This window comes from Arvicola amphibius, chromosome 9, assembly GCF_903992535.2.
Source record: "Arvicola amphibius chromosome 9, mArvAmp1.2, whole genome shotgun sequence".
Classification (NCBI taxonomy): domain Eukaryota; kingdom Metazoa; phylum Chordata; class Mammalia; order Rodentia; family Cricetidae; genus Arvicola; species Arvicola amphibius.
This window is the reverse complement of record NC_052055.2, coordinates 64,704,071-64,726,560: the sequence shown is the minus strand read 5'-3', so window position 1 is coordinate 64,726,560 and position 22,490 is coordinate 64,704,071. Positions and strand designations below refer to the sequence as shown.

The 22,490-nt window shown below is 42.2% G+C and overlaps 1 protein-coding gene across 1 annotated transcript in view; it reads left to right on the top strand.

The window, feature by feature from the left end:
• The first annotated feature begins 10,931 nt into the window (after positions 1-10,931).
• Kcnh8 (potassium voltage-gated channel subfamily H member 8) overlaps positions 10,932-22,490 on the top strand; it is a 463,803-nt gene continuing 452,244 nt past the window's right edge. Inside the window, exon 1 of the mRNA XM_038342973.1 lies at positions 10,932-11,007. Within this exon, the coding sequence (XP_038198901.1) occupies positions 10,932-11,007 (76 nt within the window). The remainder of the gene's footprint in view (positions 11,008-22,490) is intronic.

Sequence of the window (22,490 nt, the reverse complement as noted above, 5' to 3'; positions counted from 1 at the left end):
TCTTTCACTGAATCGACAACCCTGTGTGTTTAAGATTCCTGGCTTACCTGTGAGTATAAGGATGTCATGCCCTCCACAAATCTAAATCACAACTTTTCCTACTTTCCCCATTCCAATACAGAGGAAAGTGCTCTAAATATCCCTTAGTTCCTATTTCAGTAGAATTAAGCTGAAAAACCCTTTACCTTTCTCCAGCACAGCGACTTTAGGACACCTGTCAACAAGAGAATCAGAGATTGGAGGGCAAAGCAAGCAGCAATGTAGACACTTGCTCTACACATAGACTTGCCATAGGCTAATTCTAGTCATTTATTTACTCACTCTATCAAAGACTCCTATGCTTCCTATGTGCTAGTTGGTTTTAAATAAAGGTTTCCTAAAATAAGACCATAAGCTTGCAAGCTCAGGGGATTGGGGATTTAGCTCAGTGGTAGAGTGCTTGCCTAGCAAGTTCAAGGCCCTAGGTTCATTCTTCAGCTCTGAAGGATGAGAAGAAAAAGAGAAAATAACACAAAAGACCAAAATAACAACTACAAAACAAGGTAACTAGGTTATAAGCTCAGGGTTTGATGGCAACAGATGGGGAAGGTGACTGAGCCCCACATTGGAGCACTGGACTGAGCTCCCAAGGTCCTGATGAGGAGCAGAAGGAGCGAGAACATGAGGGAGAAAGTCAGGAATGTGAGGGGTGCGTTCACTCATGGAGACGGTGGGACAGAACTAAAGGGAGATCACCAACTCCAGTTGGAATGGGACTGATGGATCATGAGACCAAACCCATCTCTCTGAATGTGGCCAACAGCGGGGGCTGACTGAGAAGCAAAGGACAATGGCGCTGGGCTCTGATTCTTCTGCATGGACGGGCTCTGTGGGAGCCTTCTCAGCTTGGTCGATCACCTTCCTGGACCTGGGGGGAGTTGGGAGGACCTTGGACTTAGCATAGAGTGGGGAACCCTGATGGCTCCTTGGCCTTGAGAGGGAGGGAGGGGAGGTATGGGTGGAGGGAAGGGGAGGGAAGGGGGAAAAGGAGGGGAGGGAGGGGGGAGGAGGAGGGAAGGAGATGGAAATTTTTAAATATAAAAAAAAACCATGAGAAAAAAAAAACAAATAAGAAAGGTATTCTAACCCTCGGCCTCTTACCAGACTCCAGAGAAACCCCCTACTCCATGCCATGCAGCCAAAGGCACCAACTAGGAGCCTCTCTGCTCAGCACAGCACCAGGGCGACCTGAGTGGCACAAGCAGACCTATATGCAGGCCTGGGGCTGTCCACTCCAAGTTCCAAGAAGACGACACAGGCCTATCTGGTACCTTACAGCACCAGCCAGATGGACACTATTTGTGGACTATTCCTTTACATTGTGTGAATATATGTCATTGTGGTTGGTTTAATAAAGAAGCTGACTGGCCAATAGTTGGACATGATAAGGTTAGGTGGGAAACCTGGACTGAGAATATTGGGAAGAAGAAGGACAGAGTGAGAGAAGTCACCAGCCAGACACGGAGAGGAAACAGTATGTGCAAATTGAAAAAGATGTAATTCCATGTGGCAGAATGTAGATTAATAGAAATGGGTTAATTTAAGTTGTAAGAGTTAGTTGGTAATAAGCCTGAGCTATTGGTCAAACAATTATAATAATATTAAGTCTCCATGTCAGTTAGTTGGGAACTGGCGGGTGGAAAAGTATGACTGTAACTTTTGTGAGCATGGGTACAGTATGGTAGTTTGTGTGTGTGTGTGTGTGAGAGAGAGAGAGAGAGAGAGAGAGAGAGAGAGGGAGAGAGAGGGAGAGGAGGGAGGGAGAGTTGAGGGATGAGAGAGCGAGATCGCTAGAGAGATCGATATCTAGAGAGAGAGAATGGTGGTTTGGGTCCTGTGGACAAAAGTATATCTGAAGGAAGGGAGTGGGTTGAGAAGGTGATGGAGCTCACCCCTTGACCAGAGGCAACACATGAGAAAGTGAAACCTGTACTTTGTCTAGGCAGCACAGCAGAGATCACCCTGTTGATGAGAGCACAGGTGAACCAACCCTGAGAATGTGAGCATGGGACACCTAGCCCCACCCCTCATCTGCCACATAGAGACATGGGTTGGGAAAAGATGCCCCCCAGACCACCATCAATGCTTAAGGCAGGTAGGAGAGTTGACCACGAGGTGACAGTAGTGGGATAACTATCCCTGCTTCCCACAACCTTCAACACTTGGGAAGACAGACCCTGTAGTTTTTCAGGGCTATACAATAGAGCCAACCCTATTAGCAGAGGGGCTGGTGAGCCACTCCCAAAGTTATGAGCTTGGGAGAGACATCCCCATTTCTCATCTGTCTTATGGTAACATGGCTGGGGAATGATGCTCTGCCCCAACCCCAGACAATTGAGAGCTGGCCCTGTGGTCCTAAGAACACAATAACTCTCCCTGACACCCACCAGCTGCAACACTCAGGAGAGCAGGCCACGCACCTTGCCAGGCCAGCACAATAAAGACAACCCTGCTGGGGGCAGGTATCATGAGCCAGTCCTGAAGTTGTATTGGAGAGCTATTTCCACTTCTCATTGATCTTGGGGTGGCAAAGGTGGGGGAATGATGCCCTCTCATGCCCATCAATGTCTAAGGTAAATAGGAGAGTTGGCCCTGTGGGCATAAGAGTGGGAGATCCAACAGTATTAGTGCAGTTGTGGGTGAGTCCGCCCTGAAGCTGTGAGCACAAAAGAGCTGTCACCATTTCACATCTGGTGGACCAAACTTATGGCTCTCTAGACCCAGACCCAAATTATGGCTAGGCCTGCTCCATCATCAATTATCTCATCTATTATATACTGGAGCACAGAAAGGGACCTGATCTGCAGACCCAATGTTGTAGGATCTCCAAAATGCAGGGTAACAACAGCATATCCAGGAGGAGCTATAGCAAGGGCCCAGCATTGATACTGTAGTAGAAAACAGATCAATGACTCTTTGCAATGAATACTTGCAAGTAAAGATACATGAACAAAGGGGTGCAGTATGACACAGTGAGTGTTTCTTGGGGAGATTTTTAAGTTTTCCCTTATTTTATTATTTATTTACTTGTCTCTTAAATTTTGTTTTATTTGGGGGCTGTGCAGGAGTGAAGTATGAATGCAAAGGGACAGGAAAAATGATTAAGATACATGATGTCAAAGACACATGAATAACAAATAAATTAGTAAGAGCTGGTGTAATTGAGATAATAATTGTGATAACTAATATTTATTTTCTCCAGAAGATAATTTTGCTCTTATAATGCACTATGGACTCTGGAAAGCTACCTGGAATGCACTGGGAAACAAACAATGGAAAGTGAAATAATTACTTTGGTTGTGTGGCTTTGTTTATCAACCAAGAGCTGCTTTGTGAATGTATAGTCTTATCGTCTCCATGTAACTCAGCAAAGGCAAGTAACTTGCTTACAGTTGCACAGGCGAGCAGAGCTCAGATGCCATACAACTGAGGTGGCCAGTGAGCATAGTAACCGTTAGGAGGTGGAGGCAGGCTGATCAAATGCAGAGTCACAGAAGAATACTGTGCACTGGAGAACTTCCCTAGAAATTTCCCTGAGCATTAAATTTCAAGGCAGAGAAACATAAACTGTGGGAGATAGATGAGTCCAGAAAGACTGAGGCACAATGAGAAGTTGTAGGATCCAAGGAGGAAGTGACTTTGAGGGACACAAAACTGAGTCATCAACTCACTTGGAAGATGCTCCATTGGTTCCCTCAAGATACGGTAAAGCACCTTAAAACAGGGTTGTAAATGGGTGGCGATAGTGAAGGGTGTTGCAAATATGTTCTGTAGTAAAACAGAAGCTCAAAGAATCAGTGCAGCTGAGTGCAGTGGCACACATGTGCAATCTTGCAATTGAAGGTGGAAGAATCAGAACATCAAGCTTGTTCTTGACTACAATTAGAAGTTCAAGACTAGCCTAAGCTGCATGAAACCTTGTCTCAAAAGACCAAAATGAAAAAGCAGAGAAACAGAAAAAAAGGATTCAATGCATATTTAGAATTAGGATACAGAATGAGAGGCTTCTTGGGTTCTAACAAAGGTGGCAGATGTGAGAGGTAGAGCAACAGCAGCCCCACAGCTGGATGCTGGAGCCACGGGAGATTCCCAGGTTTTGAGTAAAGGTCTGGAAAGTGCACTCCTGGTGGAGACACTTATGAGAACTAGATGGGCATTCAGAAGTCCTGTCTGCATCATCTGTGAACTGAAAGGAAGGGGATTTAAAAAAATATGTGACTAAGAAAGGCTTTTCTTCCACCTCCTCTTTTTTTCTCTCCCCTCTCTTTCTTTCTTTCTTTCTTTCTTTCTTTCTTTCTTTCTTTCTTTCTTTCTTTCTTTCTTTCTTTCTTTCTCTTACTTGGGGTGGGGGTTATACGAAAGGGCTTCTCTGTGTAGCTTTGGAGCCTGTCCTGGAACTTGCTTTGTAGACAAGGCTTTCCTTGAACTCACAGAGATCCACCAACCTCTGCCTTCTGAGAATTGGGATTAAAGGTGTCAGATTAAAGGTGCCCAGTCAGAAAAGGCTTTTCTGTACCAAACCAGAAAGTATGATGCCTTAGAAATCAGTGGAGCAAAAAATATTTGAGAAGCAATTAAGTGACAATGTGAAGCATAGCAAAACAAAACAATATTTGGATTGAAGTATCTTCATTTATTTTTAAAAAATTAAGTTCCTACTGACTTAAAAGGACACATCTTGATAGGACCGTTGAAGAAACAGATGGAAATGGTAGTGAATGAAGATACACAGTCTGTCTTTTGAGGAAGCTTTCTTGTGAAAAGAAGATGCAAGTTCACACCAATCAAGGATCGGCATCTTCATGATTAATGGTCAGAGGAAAGGAACCACCAAAACTGGGGAGTGACGTTGTGGGATATAGAGGGCAAGAATAGATTCTGAAAGCAACTTACGAAAGTGTGGTGGGGTTGGCTCTGTGATACTTGTTTGTGTACAAAATCTCACTCTATAACTTAGCATGGGTTTGAACTCATGACCCTTCTGCCTCAGTCTTCCGTGTGCTGGGATTATAGGCATGCACTAATATAGATACAGAGCCATTAATCTGTATCTGAAAAGAACCAGGCTCTAAAGAAAAACAAATAGGATGGGGAAGCTGTCATTGTGGAAAACAAAGACTAGACAGGATGGGAAAAACTATAAACTCTGAGAGATGAGGAAAGTAAGGATAATTACTTTAGAATTCCCATGAGTGTGGGATTCTAGATACTTTTAAATTATAATTTTTATTGGATTTATCAATTATAATTGATAAATTTTTGAAATTGATTGAATTTCATTATGATATTTCATACCTATGCATTATCATACTTTATTCATATTCCCCTCCTCCTACACACAGAACCTTCCCATGGCTCCACCTTCTATTTGAGAGACTAGAGTAGAGGGCTAAAAACTGAAGAGGTACAGGATACATACTATTGAACTTCTTATAAGAGGATGCCTTCACAGGACCATAATGATGTGACTTAATGAGAGAGTGATGAGACTTAATGACCTTCACTCTTTAAGTAGGTTTAGCATCATGGAATAGGAGTAAGGCACGGAATGTAATTTGATCTAGCAAATGGAATCTTATAAAAATTGTTCAAGAATCAAGGATGCTATTAGTTAAATTCCTGTACATTCAGGAATCCCAACAATCATCTCAGCTTTTTAAACTAGCTTCTTAAAATGTACAGATAAACCAAAGTAATAGTCTTCTACATTTATTGAGTCCATACAGTAATTTAGCAACTACTATGTTTGCTTTTCACACTTAGCTTACTGACTTATCACCAAATTATGTGTAGGTGGTTGTTCTGGCAGCAGATGCTAGAGTCTGCTCATAACTAGTCCAATGCTGATGTTCAGGCAGCTTGCTCCTTTTTCCATTTTTGTTCAGTCTTGAACTCCAGCCTATCAAGATGGTGACATTAGCATTCAGTTCGTAGTGATGAGGCGAGCAGGCCTGCTTTTTGTCCCACTTGGCTCCCGCATGGCTAGCTTTACACCTGAAATAACAACACACAAATTGTATTCATTTAAACACTGCCTGGCTCGTTAGCTCTAGCCTCTTACTGGCTAACTCTCACATCTTGATTAACCCATTTCTATTAATGTGTGTAGCACCACGAGGTGATGGCTTACCTGGAAGATTCTAACCTACATCCATCTTGGGCTGGAGCTTCATGGCATCTGCCTGACTCTGCTTTCTTTCTCCCACAATTCTGTTCTGTCTTTCCCTACCTACTTATTTTCTGACCTATCAGGCCAAGCAGTTTTCTTTATTAATTAACCAATGAAAGCAACAGATAGATAGAAGACCCTCCCACATCAATTCAGTGTGAATCTCCCCACATTTGGTTAATCTAGAACTGCTCTAACACACACACACACACACACACACACACAGAGAGAGAGAGAGAGAGAGAGAGAGAGAGAGAGAGAGAGAGAGAGGACTCACTAGTGGCATTTCCTAAGTTAACCAAGTAGACTAACAAAATTAACTATCACAGTGGTGCTATGATTGCCTTCATATATTCTTGCAGATGAGATTGACTGGAACACCCAAATACATGGTTATTACCCTCTCCTTCCTTCCTTCCTTCCTTCCTTCCTTCCTTCCTTCCTTCCCCCCCTCTCTCTCTCTCTCTCTCTATCATCTATCTATCATCTATCTATCTATCTATCAATCATCTATCTATCTATCTATCTATCTATCTATCATCTATCTATCTATCTATCATCTATCTATCTATCTATCTATCTATCTATCATCTATCTACCTATCAATCATCTATCTATCTATCTATCTATCTACATATATATACCTTTCTCTCTTCTTCAGAGATATTTATCAAAGAGCCCTTCAAATAAGTGACACAGACAATTGCTTGGTAGAATCACAACAGGTGTTCCAGTTTTTTTTTGGTTTTTTTGATATTTTGTTTTTTGTTTGATGAGAGCAATGGAGACTTCTGTTTAAGCATGTGCAATGAGGAGATCGTCATGAGTTTACCCTACTCTGGACACCGGATTGTACTAGTTGGTTAAGTTTGAATGGATCTTTGCTACTGCAGCATCAGAATCTTACCACCCTAATGATTCAGAAAGTACAAAGCAGAACATACCAGTGGATCAGAGGCTATAAATGCCTCCTCATTTTCCTTTGAAACACTCAGATGAGTACAAATAAGGGTTTTAGGAACTGGTTGCCCAGTGATGGAAGTCAGGTCTCCCAACAGTGATCTCAAATCCAAGGACTTTCTATAACCATGTTAGACATCTCTAGCTGATCTTTGTCTTGTTTAGTGTGAGTGACCTAAAATTTATTTCAACATAGAATGACACATAGTTACTATGAATTTTTCAAAATGTTAATTAGGCATGAAAGCTGGCCACTGTCTATGTCATGGATCTTGTTTGTAGCTATTGCTTGTAGCTGTTTGACATCAGAAATTGGAAAATATAAGTTGGTTGACTCCAAATTCACTCTTTAAAGTGCACAGCCATGCAGTTCAAGAGTCAGTAGTATTTTATTTAAACAACTTTGTATTAGTAGTTTGTGCAGATCAATCTTCATTTACAACTTGACTGGCTTTGGCTTGCTCTGAGGGTATTTGCAGAGCCATCCCTTCTCAGTGGCATCATAACACAGGCTAAAACCCCAGACAATATATTATTGGAAAGGAAACACTGTATGACTTTATTTGGAGAGACATAGAACACACACAGACCCCAGAAAACACTTTACCCATGTCCACCCCAGTGAACCAAAGAGAGGACCCATGCAGCTGTGTCATTAAGAAGCAGCCTACTTAGCCTTGACAGTGAGTAAAGTTGTATCCCTGCAGGCATCTTGGTGGGCAGAGGGTTTCTTGCAAGAAACTCAGCTTCCAAGATACTGCAAAATATGATTTGTGCTTGAATTCAGAGGCATTTGGGGCACTGTCTGTGAGTCAAACTGGTGAGTTTTACTCATGTAAGTTTTACCTAGAGCCTCCACAGTTTAACATATCTAGTGCTCTGGTTGCAGGAATTTTGTGCCTTAGCTACATTTTGGAGTCCAAAATACAATTCATCTATAAATATGACCTCTCCATAAGGGCTTTAGGTTGTCTATATTATGGGTCTATAATATAGCATTGTTTAGGCCACAGAGAAATAGTCCCTGCAGTGGAGAAGGATTTACAATAAAATGAGTTAGTGTTCTTTTGGTCCATCTTTTTTTAGAAAAAGATAAGGCTTAGGATAGGTGACAAAAAACAAAAACAAAAACAAAAACAAAACAAAAGAAAAACACCTGCCTCTAGGGATGCATATCAGTCTTAGATCTGAAGGTGACAAAATACAATTATGAGGATTAAGAGTGCCTAAAATCTCAATGTGGTCACATTCTAATGGTGCACTTTGGCCTCTGGTGCTGCAATCAATGAGCAGGAATAGCAGGGGGTCTTTGAGTAGAGCCTAGAGATCCTGGAACCTCAGGCCAAAGTGATCAAGTATATAGTCATAAGAAAGACAACCAGACGGAAAAAGGTTGTATGGTCCACCTACCAAGTACAAGTTTGTGGGGGGGCAAGGATCCAAGGTGAATTTAGGACATGGGTGTTGTGCCTAGCACTAGATTCGGCTTGTTCTGGGCACCGGAAAAAAAGAGGAAAATATGAAATATAAAATGGTTGACTTCTTTTGCAGGAACCCAAACTGCCTTTTGGGTTTCTGTTATTAAACCCCTGAATGGGTTCTTTCTAGCAAATGAGGCCAGATCAAAGAGGAAGCAGTTTTGGGTTTTTTTTTTTTTTTTTTTTTTTGTTGTTGTTTTGCTTTGTTTTTGACACTCAAACACACGTATAGTGTAAATATTTATGAATCTGAACAGTGGCTTAAACATGCTGAGCGTCACGCCACTGCCACTTCCCACTCTCCCACTGGCAGAGGCAGCCTGGGTTTTCTTGGGCGCCAGGCACCACAGAAGCAAAAGCAAGGACTCCCCCAATTCTCTCGCCTGGCTCCGCCCAAGAGGGAGCCAGCAGAGCTTAGCCGCGTGGGTGGACGGGGCGGAGAGGGGGGGCGGAGGGGTTTCCCTACAAGGAACAGCTAGCTCCAGACAGAAGCCTTGGCCAAGCTGTAGGGGTGGGGGAGGGAGGGAGAACCGCTGCCCAGCAGCTGTAACCCGAAGAAAAAAGGACACAGCCTGTGCCACCCACCAGGAATCCCGGGCCCTCCCGCCCTCGCGTGTGGCGGGCGGATCTGGAATCTCAACACAAAGGGAATCCTCGGTGGCAGGAAGTGCATCACGAAGAAGGAGGACTAGGGGCGGGAACAAGGAGCCACCTCCTTTCTCTATTCCCCCCCCCCCCCCCTCACGGAACCAAAGGACCACAGCGAGGAAACCCCTAGAATTCCTCTTCACCCCATAATCCCCGTGGATTTAAGCAAAGAACCTCTGCCAGATGTTTAGGGCCCGCTCGCACCTGCTGCCACGCCCGAATTCTGGAGGCGAGGACCCAGCGGTCCCTGCATCGCCACAGACACCTGTTCGCGTTTCCCTCCTTCCCTTCCTGGTGCAGCAGCACCTGCGCTTCTGTTTGTTCTTCTCCTCTGGGCTTTCCCTTTCCTTCTTGCCAGGGTTTCAGTGGAGCCTGGGCTTGCACGTCCCTTTGCCTTCCCGCAGGGATGCACCCCAGGTTTGCGTGGCTTTCCTTAGCATAATGCAGGTGGAGAGGGAGTCTCCTCGTGAGCCGGGAGGGGGGAGGGAGGGTAGGGGAACGGAGGAAGGACCGCTTTAGTTTCCTGAGACACCTGCAATTTCTGGAACCAAGCCAGTGGAGGGGGTGGGGTGTGCGGGGAGCTTAGAGCCGCTGCGGGGGTGGGGGTGGGCGTCCTGTTGAAACTGTTTTTACACGGAAAACTCTCCTCTGTTACTTCCATGTATTTTGCAAATCAATAAAAATAGCGAACTTTTCTAGAAACACTCTATGAACATTTCACGGAAGAGTGGTAAACCACTGCAGATTTAAGAGGGTCTCCACCCCCCCCCCCTTTATAGTTTGGGCGGGTTGGAGACAGCAAGGAGAATTTGGTAAGGGGAGGGTGCCTGAATTCCGTTTTAGAGCTGAATAAGGAGAGGTCTCAAAACCACAAGCTTGGGTCAGTTTTCCAGTACTGGGCAGACTCTGGTGTCCTGGGGTAGTAGGCACCCAACTGACTTGGAGCTGGGGATGGCAGGTGCACCGGAAGGGGGACACCTCCCTCTGAAGCCCCAGGCTACTTTTGCTACCTAGGACACTACCGTGGGGGCCTCCCCCTCCTAAGTTCTAGGCGGAGGCGTGTTACCTGCAGTGACCTATCTCCTCCCCCCCAGGACACCACACCCACGGGACTCCAGTCTCCAGGGAGAGGGACCAAACAGGAACAAAGGGTCTTTGTTCCCGGCTCCAGGGGGGCGGGAGTTGGGCTGGCTAGCATTTCTCTGTTTCTCGGCGTCCCTGGGGTACTTGAGGTTCAGCTCTGCAGTTTCCCCTGGTGGGACGCCTTCCTCCACGACCCTAGAGCTCAGGTCAGGGCGCGGGGCCCCGGGCCACCGTGGGCTTTTTCAGGGTCTACGGAGAGACCCTGGGGGTGTCTGGGGGTGTCTGGGAGTATCGCTGCAGGAGAAGGAAGGGACCAAGCCTGGAAGGAGGCAGATTCAGAGTGCTGAGCACGGGCTGCTCTGGCCACTGCTCCGTGGCTGGGAAGTAGCTGCTGCCAACCTCCCCTCTTCCTTGCCTGGCCCCATCCTCTCCACGCCTGGCCCCCCGCCCCTGCCGTCATCACGCTCCCGGTGACTTCTCCCAGCTTGGTACTTTCCTTCAGAGCCATCCTTCTGGACAAACTTTGATGGGGAATTTTACACAGAGCTGGAAAAATGCCTGTTATGAAAGGATTGCTGGCTCCTCAGAACACCTTCCTGGACACCATCGCCACCCGTTTCGACGGAACACGTAAGTAGGGCTTGCCGGACTTGCACATTTCCCTAGGATGGTTTTTCTCTTGGACTTTTGCTCCCGCTTCTCTGATTCCATCCGAACAATAATTTGCCTTCTTTCTTGCCAGAGTATCTTTCCAGAGGAGGAAATGAAACAAGACAAAACAAGACCCCTTTCCCCACACAACACAAATCATAAAAGCACTTGATATTGTAGATAGTTCCCCTGGTTTCCTAGGTTTGGAACACAGGTCATAAAAATGATCGACAAGGGGTTCGCGGTGGGACTTTTGTGGCGCCTTGAGGAGCTTGGTACAGGGGGAGATGTTGTGTACTTATTTTTTTTTCTGGAGTTCCAAGGCTGTTCCAGACTCCTATGACTTCCCATTTGAGTTTAAGAAATCCTGAGTAATCCGCCAGGTCAGGTGTGAGCTGTCCAGAGGCTCTCTGAGTGTTGGGAATTTGTCAAAATCTCGCCTCTTAAATCTAAAATTTCCACGACACTCGAGGAAATTCTATTGAAGGAGGAGGAGTTGGATATTATAAAGGCTGACTCAACCACAGAGGAAGTTTCAGAGTTTTGTGAAGATAGTATTGAATATCTGACTTCCTTGGTTGGAATGGAAAAAGAAATGTTTATGCAGATAGGGGTGTGTTCAGTCGTTCTAGAAATCTTTCAGGACCACGGTCAGGTCCTCCCTCCCTGAGATTTCTGTCCCTAACTAATGCTGTCCTAGATTCATTCATTGTAGGCAGCTTCTGTGAGCTCTTGTCCCCTTTCCTGCCTGCTATACCATAAGCATACGGACTCATTCCAGAAGCCTGTGTGAGATTAACATCTATTTCCACTTCCATACAAGAACTCTTCTAGGGTGGGACCCACGATTTAGACATTTGGAAAACAAGTTTTACATGATAGAAAGGTGAAATACTTTTTTAAATTTTGTTTGGGTTTTCTTTTTGAAATTCAGGTCAATCAAGGCTAATGTGACTGTTTGCTCACTTTTTTTGTAGTGTTCTTTTAAAATAACCTTTAGAGTTACCTATTCTTTCCCTTTTCATATTACTTGATGTTAGAAAGTATGGTTGAATTGGGCCCTGCTACTAAGAATTTGTTTTTGAGTAGGTGACAATAAGAAAAATTATTTGAGGCCAAGTTCAAGTCTTTGTCCAGTTCCACCACCAACAAAAATCAGAACTGCTGTCTCTACCAGCTCTAACCAAGATCCCTGAAGAGCAGTTCTGAGCAGATGACAGATCTTAAGTTGAATATTCCAAACCAAGATGCTTTAAACATGGTCCTGAGTGCATGTTTTGAAGGTGAGGTGATTAGAAATGGTGATTTGATTTTGTCATTGTCATTTAAAGTTGAATGGAGTGCAGTGCACACCAAATCATTCCAGCAGGACTCTGGGAATCAGTTGCTAATCAAAGAGGCTGTAGTGTGTGGATGTTGTCTCTTTCTGACTCTCATGATGAGCAGGGTAACACATGTGGGGGGATGGATCTGTGTGTGTATGAATTCTACAGATTCTTGTTAAATAATAGAGCATTTTAAAGCGGACAAAAATTTAAACCCTCCATTCGAGAAGCTCATCATATGTCAATCTTTGGCACAATTAAAAAATATCTAAAGCTATTTGGTGACTTGCCTGATGTGTGCTCCCAGGGTCTTGAGGATTCTTGGAGGGAACCAGGGTGCATGAAATCACAGTATTCTCAAGCAGTGAGTAACGGAGAGGTTGACTGGCAGTGGCAAGATTTTGTTTTACAACATTTAATGAGTACCTCTTTTCTCAAGAAACTCCATTACAAAAGAGATTAAATTCTCAGTCACAGAATTTACTAAATCTAGAATTGTGAGGATATCACCTTTCCATCTAACTGTTTAGTTCTTCTTATTATGGCATGTTTTCTTGTTGACACAATATTAAGAAATAGTGCTAATCGTGAAACTTTTTCATACGAGCATTCTCTTTTTCTTGATGCATTAATAAAAGCAATTTATTTTCTTTTGAAAGACAAGAGTATATGCAAGTTTTAAAATATTACAAGTGCCACCTTAGCAATTAAAAACTGCTGAATTATTTGTATTGCTACTTTATTCCATGTACACTGAGTTCAATCTGTTCATCTCCACTTTATTTCTGGAGTATGTTTTATAGCCATCATCAGGTGGGCTTTAGTCTTATTTTAAACAATTTTAATAAAAATAAAGAGAAAAAAACATCCTGGCAAAATTTCCCTTTTTAACCTAAACAATATACAGATTTTTATTACCCTTACTGATTTACTATCAAAATTAAAAGTGTTATAAGAGTTCAGGGCATTATCTAAAAGTCTTCCCAGTGGGAAAGAAAGTATTCCCATCCAGAAGTCTATAGCATGATCCTACAAATTTATAGTATGACAGGGCAACAGAGAAGAAGGTAGCTTTTCATCACCCAATGATGCTCTACTAAACCAAACAATCAAATCTTCTTTTCTTTCATTTTCAGATATGCAATTTATAAATATTTTTGAAAAACAAATATTGCTTATATAAAATTAAAACACACATACTGAAACATCTTCTAGTTTATTTAACTGGAGTGTAATGAGTCAGAGAACAAAGATCCCTTCAGTTGTTGAGTCCATACAACTCATTTGTGAAGAAAAAATAGTTGTAATAAACTTAATTTGGTCATTGCATGTACTGGCACTTCTCACTTAAACTACACATTACTATCTTCATATGCAGCATATAACTCATGCTTGCATGGATGCTTTTATTAACTATGTTTAGTGCATTTTAACTTTTCTCAATCCATATTGGTGTTAAGTATGCTAATATTATCATAAATGGTAAAGGGGAAGTATAATGACTAAACATTTAGGATGTATTTAGAAAACAATCTAGCTTTTTAAGTATGAATATTTGTTACTAAGTGCCATTTGAAGAAAACTTAGCTTTCTTTTTTTGGAAGGTAAAAGATGTGTCTATTTCAAATATTATGGTGAAACAGCCTACATTTTTTTTTTCAAATCTTATCACAATTTCAACAAAATGCTTCTTTCCCTTTGTGGTTTTTAAGACAAATTGTAACCTGATGTACCTGATCCATGATGTGGTTTCTAAGGTCTGCGAAACAGGTAGTACTCACTAACATTTGTGTATATTTTATGTATTCTTATATAGCCCGTTCTAAATAAATTTACTAAAGTTGAAATTTTTTCTTTAATTTTCAATGTGGGTTTTGCTATTGTTATTATTATTTTATTTTCTTCATGTCAGAAGTGTAGAAAGAAACATTGTATACCCAGTCCTGAGCAAAGGGCACAGTAAGTTAGGGCAGAAGCCAGCACACTTTTTAAGTCTTTGCTGAGTTGTGGTTTGGAGAATGTCATTGGAGGCTGATATAAAGTGATATACTTTATTATATATGAGCCTATTTGTAAAGCTTGTGTGAGGAAAACGTCCCTGGAACTCCGCTTCTTGAAGGTCACAAAGATTTGTGCTCTTGCTTTGTTTTTTTCCTGCTGTTGATATAAACTCTTGCATTCCTGGTATCTGTGCTTAGGAACCACGTGTCCTATATTAATGTTCTATTTCTGTGTAATATTCATTACAACATAGAGGTTTATCATCTCCCCTTTGTAGTTGGCTGTCTAAGCATGGATCAGCTGAGCTTTTTTTCTGGGAAGTCCACAAGGTCATAAACAAGTTGTCATCTGGACCTGTGGTCTCATCTGAAGCCTGAAGTCCCCTTCCAGTCTAAAGCAGGGGTTGATAGACTTGTACCTTTATAAATGAGGCACTGTTTTCCTTGCCAGCTGTCAGGCAGGCACTCTCCTAACAGGTAGAGCCTGCTCTGCTCTATAGTACCACAGCCTCTCCCATGCATTGCCTCACAAGAGAACAGTTACTTCTTTGAGATCAGCAAGAGGGTCTCTTTAAGAAGGTCTCTTAAATCAGGACTATTCAAGATAATCTCCTTTCTGATGATCTCAAGACCAGCTTACTTACTGATCATCTTAATTACATCCTTAACCCTGCCTCATCTGCATATTACTTTCCAGGGGAGAACTTTCATGGGGTGTGTATGTATAGGTCAGCCTCTCAGGATGCATGTGGGAATTCATCCCACCACAGCCGGTGTCTCTTCACCATTGTCCTACTGAGCCTCACACCTGCTAGCTCACAAAGCATGTTTTTGTACACATTCTGCTAATTCAGTATGCAGGATGCCATGCTGACTTTACATCTGATACCTTTAGAAACATAAGGTCTAACTTACGGGGGAGTTTTCTCTCATATCTGGTGATGGCATATATATGAAGCCGCCTAGGACATGCTGGTGTAAATTGTTCTTCTCCTCTCATGTAGATGCAATGTGGGAGATGGGGAAGCATTTCTGAAAATGAATCAAGTCTCCTGGGTAAAGGGAGGATGCCCTGAACCCAAGTAGAGCTGGAAGTAACTGTACTTGAGCCTCTGCTGGACGTGGAAGCAAGAATGAGGCATGTGTGAGGAGAGGCATCCATGGCCAGTCTGCATACCATGTTAGTGAAAATTCTAACTGAGCTAGTTTCTGTGCTAACTCTGTGGAAGGTTCTTTTTTTCTCTTCCTCTCACCTCTGTTTCATATTCAAGAGGCTCCACGGGGTGCACTCTTGCTTTGAGGGTGGTTGTGTTAAACTGAATTATGTTTTTAAATGTAAACTTTGTTTACTTTGTCAGAGAGGTGGAGGAAGAGGGGGAAAAGAAGAAGTGGGATAGGGGGAGGAGAGGAAGGGCAAGAGACTGCATTCACGCTCTTTACTTTGTCCATGGTTTCTTTACATTTAAAAAAAGTTTTAGATGGTTCCATAACTTTTGCTGCAATGAACAAAGTATTTGAATTACATGAACTGGACTTAGTCTTTACCAGATACGGATTTCTTTTGATAATATAGTATAATAATTGAAAAGTTGTATAGTTTTTAAAGAATGATATCAGAAATTTTATTTTTACAACATTATAAAATTATATATATATATATATATATATATATATATATATATATATATATATATATGGTCAAGAGTAGCATTATGCTCACACTTCTTTTAGGTTTTGTATTTGGCTTCACCTTCAGGCCAACAGCTACCTTGTCAGTGAGCTTAGCAGAGAACAAAAGACCTGTGCATGAGTGTGGGGGAGGTCAGAGGTTGCCTGTTTCTGAAATATCCTAGACTTGACATACTTCTGAGAAGAGCATATTCTCCATGGACAAAGGAGTACCTCATCCCTTGCCTCACCTTTCCAATGAGGCTTAATGGACATTATCTATAAGCAAAGCACTGGGATAAATCAAGCTTGTCTTTTCTTAAAGGGAACAAAAAGACATATACACGAACTGTTATAATTTAGGTCAGAACAGGCTAAGAGACCCAAATAAAAATGCTTATGTATCCAAACAGCCAAAGATGTTCTCTTGATTTTTCCAATTTCTGAAACATGTGCCTCTGATGTTTATATAGATTTTCAGGGAAAATACATACTACCATCAAGAATAAGAGGGAGCAATATAGAGGCTGGTGGATGATGGAAACCAGATAAATCAATTGTGGAAAATCTTTAATTCCAGGGTTCCCTGTCAGAACCTAAGAATACCTCTCTGCTTGGCTATGGGCCCACAGACTCCTATGTTCATTTTCTGAAGGAAATGCCTGAGTTTTCCCCAGGGAATGAACATACTGTTAGGAGAAAAAAATGTTGATTTCTGGTTGCAGACCTGACTATTCTCCAGTGTAGTTCACTCCTGTGTTCTACTATAGAATTTTGCCTATGGTGAAGGAAAAAGGTCCTGGTAACTCTGATGGTAGGTGTGCTGGCATTCAGTTCCCGGATCCTGCTGGACAAAGTCTACAGTTAAAAGGCACAGCGTCTCAACTTCCTCACACGGTGCCGTTCACCCTCCGTGTGCATTTGCTGACAACTTCCATTTTAGTCTAGTAGAGCCTAGAAACAAAATAGGTAAGGCCAGTTTTGCCTATGGCAGTGTTCAAATTTAGCAACTGAAAGAGTTGAAGAGTTTTCTCAGTAATTTAAACACTCAAATATAGTTCTGAGCTTGTAAAGTCTGTGGTAGAGAAAGCTGGCGTTCTTCTGCGGCTGTTAATTCAGCTATCTGTATCCTTTAAGCCCTTCAAAATTCACTTGTCCTCAGACAAACTAATAATCTTTTCTAGCTCACCAAACATATATGTCTTGTTTTGTATTCTGGCCCTATTCTTAGCAATACCATCCTCCTGACTCCAGTTTAGAGAGTTAAGTTAGCCTTCACTGCCCACATATGTAATTGGTTTACAGTTCTTTTATATTTTGCTACTGAAATGCCACGATTTGGCCCCTCATGTCCTGTCACTCCTCATTGCTCATGCATTGATTTGGGTCCTCCTTTCTCATGTTCACAATTGCAAACTCACTCTGACTAGACTCCATTGCCAGCGGTGTCTTCTCCCACTCCTGGCCTGTCAGTTTTCCTTATACCCAAGTGACTTCTATTAGGTGTAAGATGATCATTTATTTGGAAGCACTTGCTTATCATGGTCCATTAGCTTACTACTACCTCTTGTGTGACACCCGAAGATCTCAGTATTTCTAGTGTTGGAGATGCTGTAGCACCATTCAAATCACACCTCCCCAGGTTCCCAACAGGCTTACCCCAGAGCACTCTGCTCATTCTGACCGTGGCTTGTAACAAGACATGCTATGTGAACATCAAGCCCCATCCTAAAAATTGCCTCTGAGAGGCTCCCAGAGCACTTAAGGGCCTTTTCCTTTAAAATCACCTGCTCATCTCTCTAATCCGCTCTTCTAGGCTTTCGTAGTTTTTAGCATCCACCTATGAACTCTGGGAACTTATCCCATTTCTTGGATTTGCAATGCAGTTCCACACCTACCAATTTAAGTGAAAGAATTTGAAGTTCCTTGAAGACCAGAATCAGAATTTAGATATTTTTATTTATCTTCAATAGTTAACTAGCCTTCTTATACCTAGCATTCTATGATTACATTATTTATGAAATGATCCTGTAGGGTAGGTCCAAAATAAACTTGCTTATTGTGTGTCTACATGGATGTTAAACAGGTTCCTATCTGTCTACTCTGACCACAACCCAAGGCCTAAAAATCAACTCCTTTTTCAGTTATCGCTGACAAAATGCAAGCTTAGAATTCTACCACATTTTACGAGCCTGTGGCCTGACTGTAGGGTCACCCTAGTACAATATTTGTGTGCAGCACATGTAAACATGTAAACACTGGGGGCTCCGTGCTGTCATGTTTATTTCCTACCTTTTCCAAGAAAAGATTTATTCTTCAATTTTAGCCATTTCCCAGTCATATCCCATTTCCCTTCCCTCTACAGGTTATGCTTTCGGTACTTGTCACTGAAAAACTGCTTTAAATTGTATTTAGGACTGACTCACATTTGGACGTAAAAACGCATTCATTGTTGACAGCAGCTTTGTTCATCAAAGAAAATCGAATGTCCATTTAAAGGAATCCATTTTCCTTGAGATTGGTTGCTTAGAATTTGCTGATGACTTTAGTATATTCTTGTGATTTTTTTATTATGAAGTCAATCTCCCAATGAAGATATTCTTATTCTCATAACTTTATAGTGACACCATTAGTATTTATACCTTGTGAGAGTCTTATAAAGGGAAATTTTCTACCTATTTTCAGTTTTCTTTTATAAGTGGAAAATCAATTCTCCTGTGTCCAGTGGACATTCTTAGCAAAAGCCATCTCACTTTTCTCCACAGATGAAATGAGCAGGCTTGGTTCTCTTGCTCTCAAATGTGTGTAATCCAAAGCACTGTTGGTTTTGTTCCTCCAGAGTTTCTTTTGTTCTAGTAGATCTTCTGGATAGACATCTTTATTGTCCTTGTCAGTCCAAATCAGCTTCCTGTTTCAGCTATTGAACTAAAGGAACTGGAGACCAGAACACTTATCAATCTTGCCCGTTTATTTGATTTTATAGAGAGAAGGGTCTATGTAGGAGTCTCAACTGTTGTCAACATGTTGAGGACCCAGATTCACCAGTGGACTCTTCTCAAATTTGTAACCAGGGTTATTCTTTCCTTGGAAAGAAGATAAAGTTAGTTGTACTTTAAATTTTAACACATAGGTGAATATTTCTGTTGTGAGTCTGTGACTGGTGGAAGGGAGTTAAGGTCCTTAAGACAGAGCTTCCGTGTTGTAACTTAGACTCACTTGGGGAAGATACAGCTCCTTGGCTTAAGAGCCACCTCCATTCTCTGGAAACAATGCTCCCAAAACTACTTTTGACAAGCCCATGCTTCTCAGTTTTAGGAAATTGATTAGATAAGACCTGGTGCTCACATCTATGTGTGCAGTGCTAACATCTCCATCAAGAAGTTGTCTTCTTTCATATAAGATGGCATATTTGAAGCTACTAACTATTTACCAAATATTGTTTCTTTGTGTTACTGGATCTTCCTTCCTTCTTTCCCTCCCTCCTTCCTTCCCTTCCTTTTTTTTAAAGAAGGGTTTTCTTTGTCTAGCTGTGTCGGTCCTGGAACTCACTCTGTAGAGAAGTCCAGTCTTGAACTCACAGAAATCTGCCCATCTCTGCCTCCTGAGTGCTGGGATTAAAGGTGTGCGCCACCACTATCTGGCTGTAATTGAATTCCTTACATTGTAAAATACCAAACATTTTCTTGAGACCATGGAATTCACATCCCTCCCATGTGAATTTGTCTTTTAACTTTTATATGGATGTGTGTATGCATACATGCACACATGCATTCATGCATGCACACATGCATTCATGCATGCATACACACATACCACACACACACACATACACACAAATTCTTAAAAAGGAATTGAAATTTGAATCCAGTGCTACACTTTGGGTTTTCACCCACATCTGTTTATTTTATAATAACATTCCACTGTGAAAACTCAGTTTTAGCTTATTTCTTGTACCTTGCAGCATGCTACACATTCAGTCCTTAAGGGGTTTACAAACTGTGCGCCTGTAAGGGTTATTAGCAATAAGATAGAAAATTGAGCAAGTTTATACCATAATTTTGTAGAAAAAGAATCTGCTTAATTCCATATTTCATCCATGAAAAATCTGCAATACGGGCAGTTTCTAGGAATAAATAAAAAGGAAATGTAAAAATAAATTCCTGAATATTCTCTGCTGTGTCTGTTTTGTTTGTTCTCCATAGCAATATGAGCTGGGTATGGCTGATTCACTCTGTTGCAGTGGTTCTCAACCTTCTTAAAGCTGAGACCCTTTAATATACTTCCTCATATTATTGTGACTTTTTTTATTTTATATATTTTTTTATTTTATAAAGTAATTTTGCTATTTTTATAATTATAATTGTAATTTTGCTATTTTTATAAGTTGTAATGAAAATATCTGATATTCAGGATATCTGATATACAATCCTTGTTTGGGGCATGACCCACAGGTTGAGAACCACTATTCTATTGTATATTGTTATATTTATTGCCATTCTACAGATGAAGATCTCAAATTAATTGGTTTACAGTTACTGAACAGGTACATGTCAGGCAGAATTGCAGTAACTTGTCCTCCTTGCTAGGCCTGAAGTTTTCTGTTAGTTTGTTTTTATTTTTTTGTTTTCAGACTGATTTGATTCTATTTTTGGTCTTGGACTATCCATCCTCTGGTTCTTGACCCTTGTGTCATGGGTCTCAAACTGGACCAGTCATTGGTTGGTCACTCCCCCAATCTGTGCCACCTTTACCACACAGCACATCCTGTAGGCATGTTATATGTTAGTTTGAAAGGTGTGTGGCTGGATTGGTGTTCCAAACCCTCCACTGAAAATCTTGGTTACAGGAAATGGCCGGAGCAGGCTCTATATCCTCTCTTATTAGGAATCGTAGTTAGGGTCTCCCTCGTAGATTCCTGGGAGTTTCCATGGCATGAGTTTCTAGCTCATCCCTTATTCCCATCAATTCCATTTGTCTCTCCCAGTACTCTCTTCCTCAATTATCCACCCACCCCACCCACCTGATCCCTTCTGTTCCTATCTACATCCACCACAATATCTCTTTATATCCCCTGCCCTGGGAGATTGAACTCTCCTTGTTACTTAGCCTCTCTCTGTCTGTGGATTGTAGCATTATAATCCTTCACTTTGCAGCTAATGCTCACTTATAAGTGAGTACATACCATGTTTTCCTTTCTGGGTCTGTATTACCTAACTCAGTCAGGATGACTTTTTTTTCTAGCTCCATCCACTTGCTTGCAAATTTCATGAAGTTATTATTTTTATTTTTTGGTTTCTTTTTTCAAGACAGGGTTTCTCTGTGGCATTGGAGCCTGTTCTGGAACTAGCTCTTGTAGACCAGGCTGGTCTCGAACTCACAGAGATCCGCCTGCCTCTGCCTCCCGAGTGCTGGGATTAAAGGCGTGCGCCACCGCCGCCCGGCTTCATGAAGTTATTTTTTAGCAGCTGAATAGTACTATATTGTATAAATGAACCACATTTTCTTTATCCATCTTCTGTTGAGAGACATCTAGGTTGTTTCCAGTTTCTGACTAATGAAAAAGCTTCTGTGAACATAGTTGAGCATATGTTCTTGTGGTAAAATGGAGCCTCCTTTGGGTATATGCCTAGAAGTGGCATAGCTGGGCTTCAGGTAGATTTATTTAAAATTTTCTGAGAAACCACAATATTGATTTCCATAGTGTCCATACAAGTTGGCATTCCCACTGGCAATGGCGAAGTGCTACCTTCGCTCCACATCCTTGGCAGTATGAGTTGTCACTTGTGTTATTGTTATTAGCCATTCTGACAGATGTAAAATGGAATCTCAATTTAGTTTTAATTTGCATTTCCCTGAAGGCTAAGGATGTTGAACACTTCTTTTTTTTTTTTTCCTCATGGTTTATTTTTTTTTATATTTAAAAATTTCCATCTCCTTCCCTCCTCCTCCCCCCTCCCTCCCCTCCTCCTCCCCCTTCCCTCCCCTCCTTCTCCCCCTTCCCTCCCCTCCCCTCCACCCATACCTCCCCTCCCTCCCTCTCAAGGCCAAGGAGCCATCAGGGTTCCCCACTCTATGCTAAGACCAAGGTCCTCCCAACTCCCCCCAGGTCCAGGAAGGTGATCGACCAAGCTGAGAAGGCTCCCACAGAGCCCGTCCATGAAGAACAATCAGAGCCCAGCGCCATTGTCCTTTGCTTCTCAGTCAGCCTCCGCTGTTGGCCACAGTCAGAGAGCCGGGTTTGGTCGCATGATCCATCAGTCCCATTTCAACTGGAGTTGGTGATCTCCCATTAGTTCTGTCCCACCGTTTCCATGAGTGAACGCACCCCTCTCGTTCCTGACTTTCTCCCTCATGTTCTCGCTCCTTCTGCTCCTCATCGGGACCTTGGGAGCTCAGTCCAGTGCTCCAATGTGGGGCTCAGTCACCTTCCCCATCTGTCGCCAGCTGGAGGTTCCCTCACGGTCCTGAC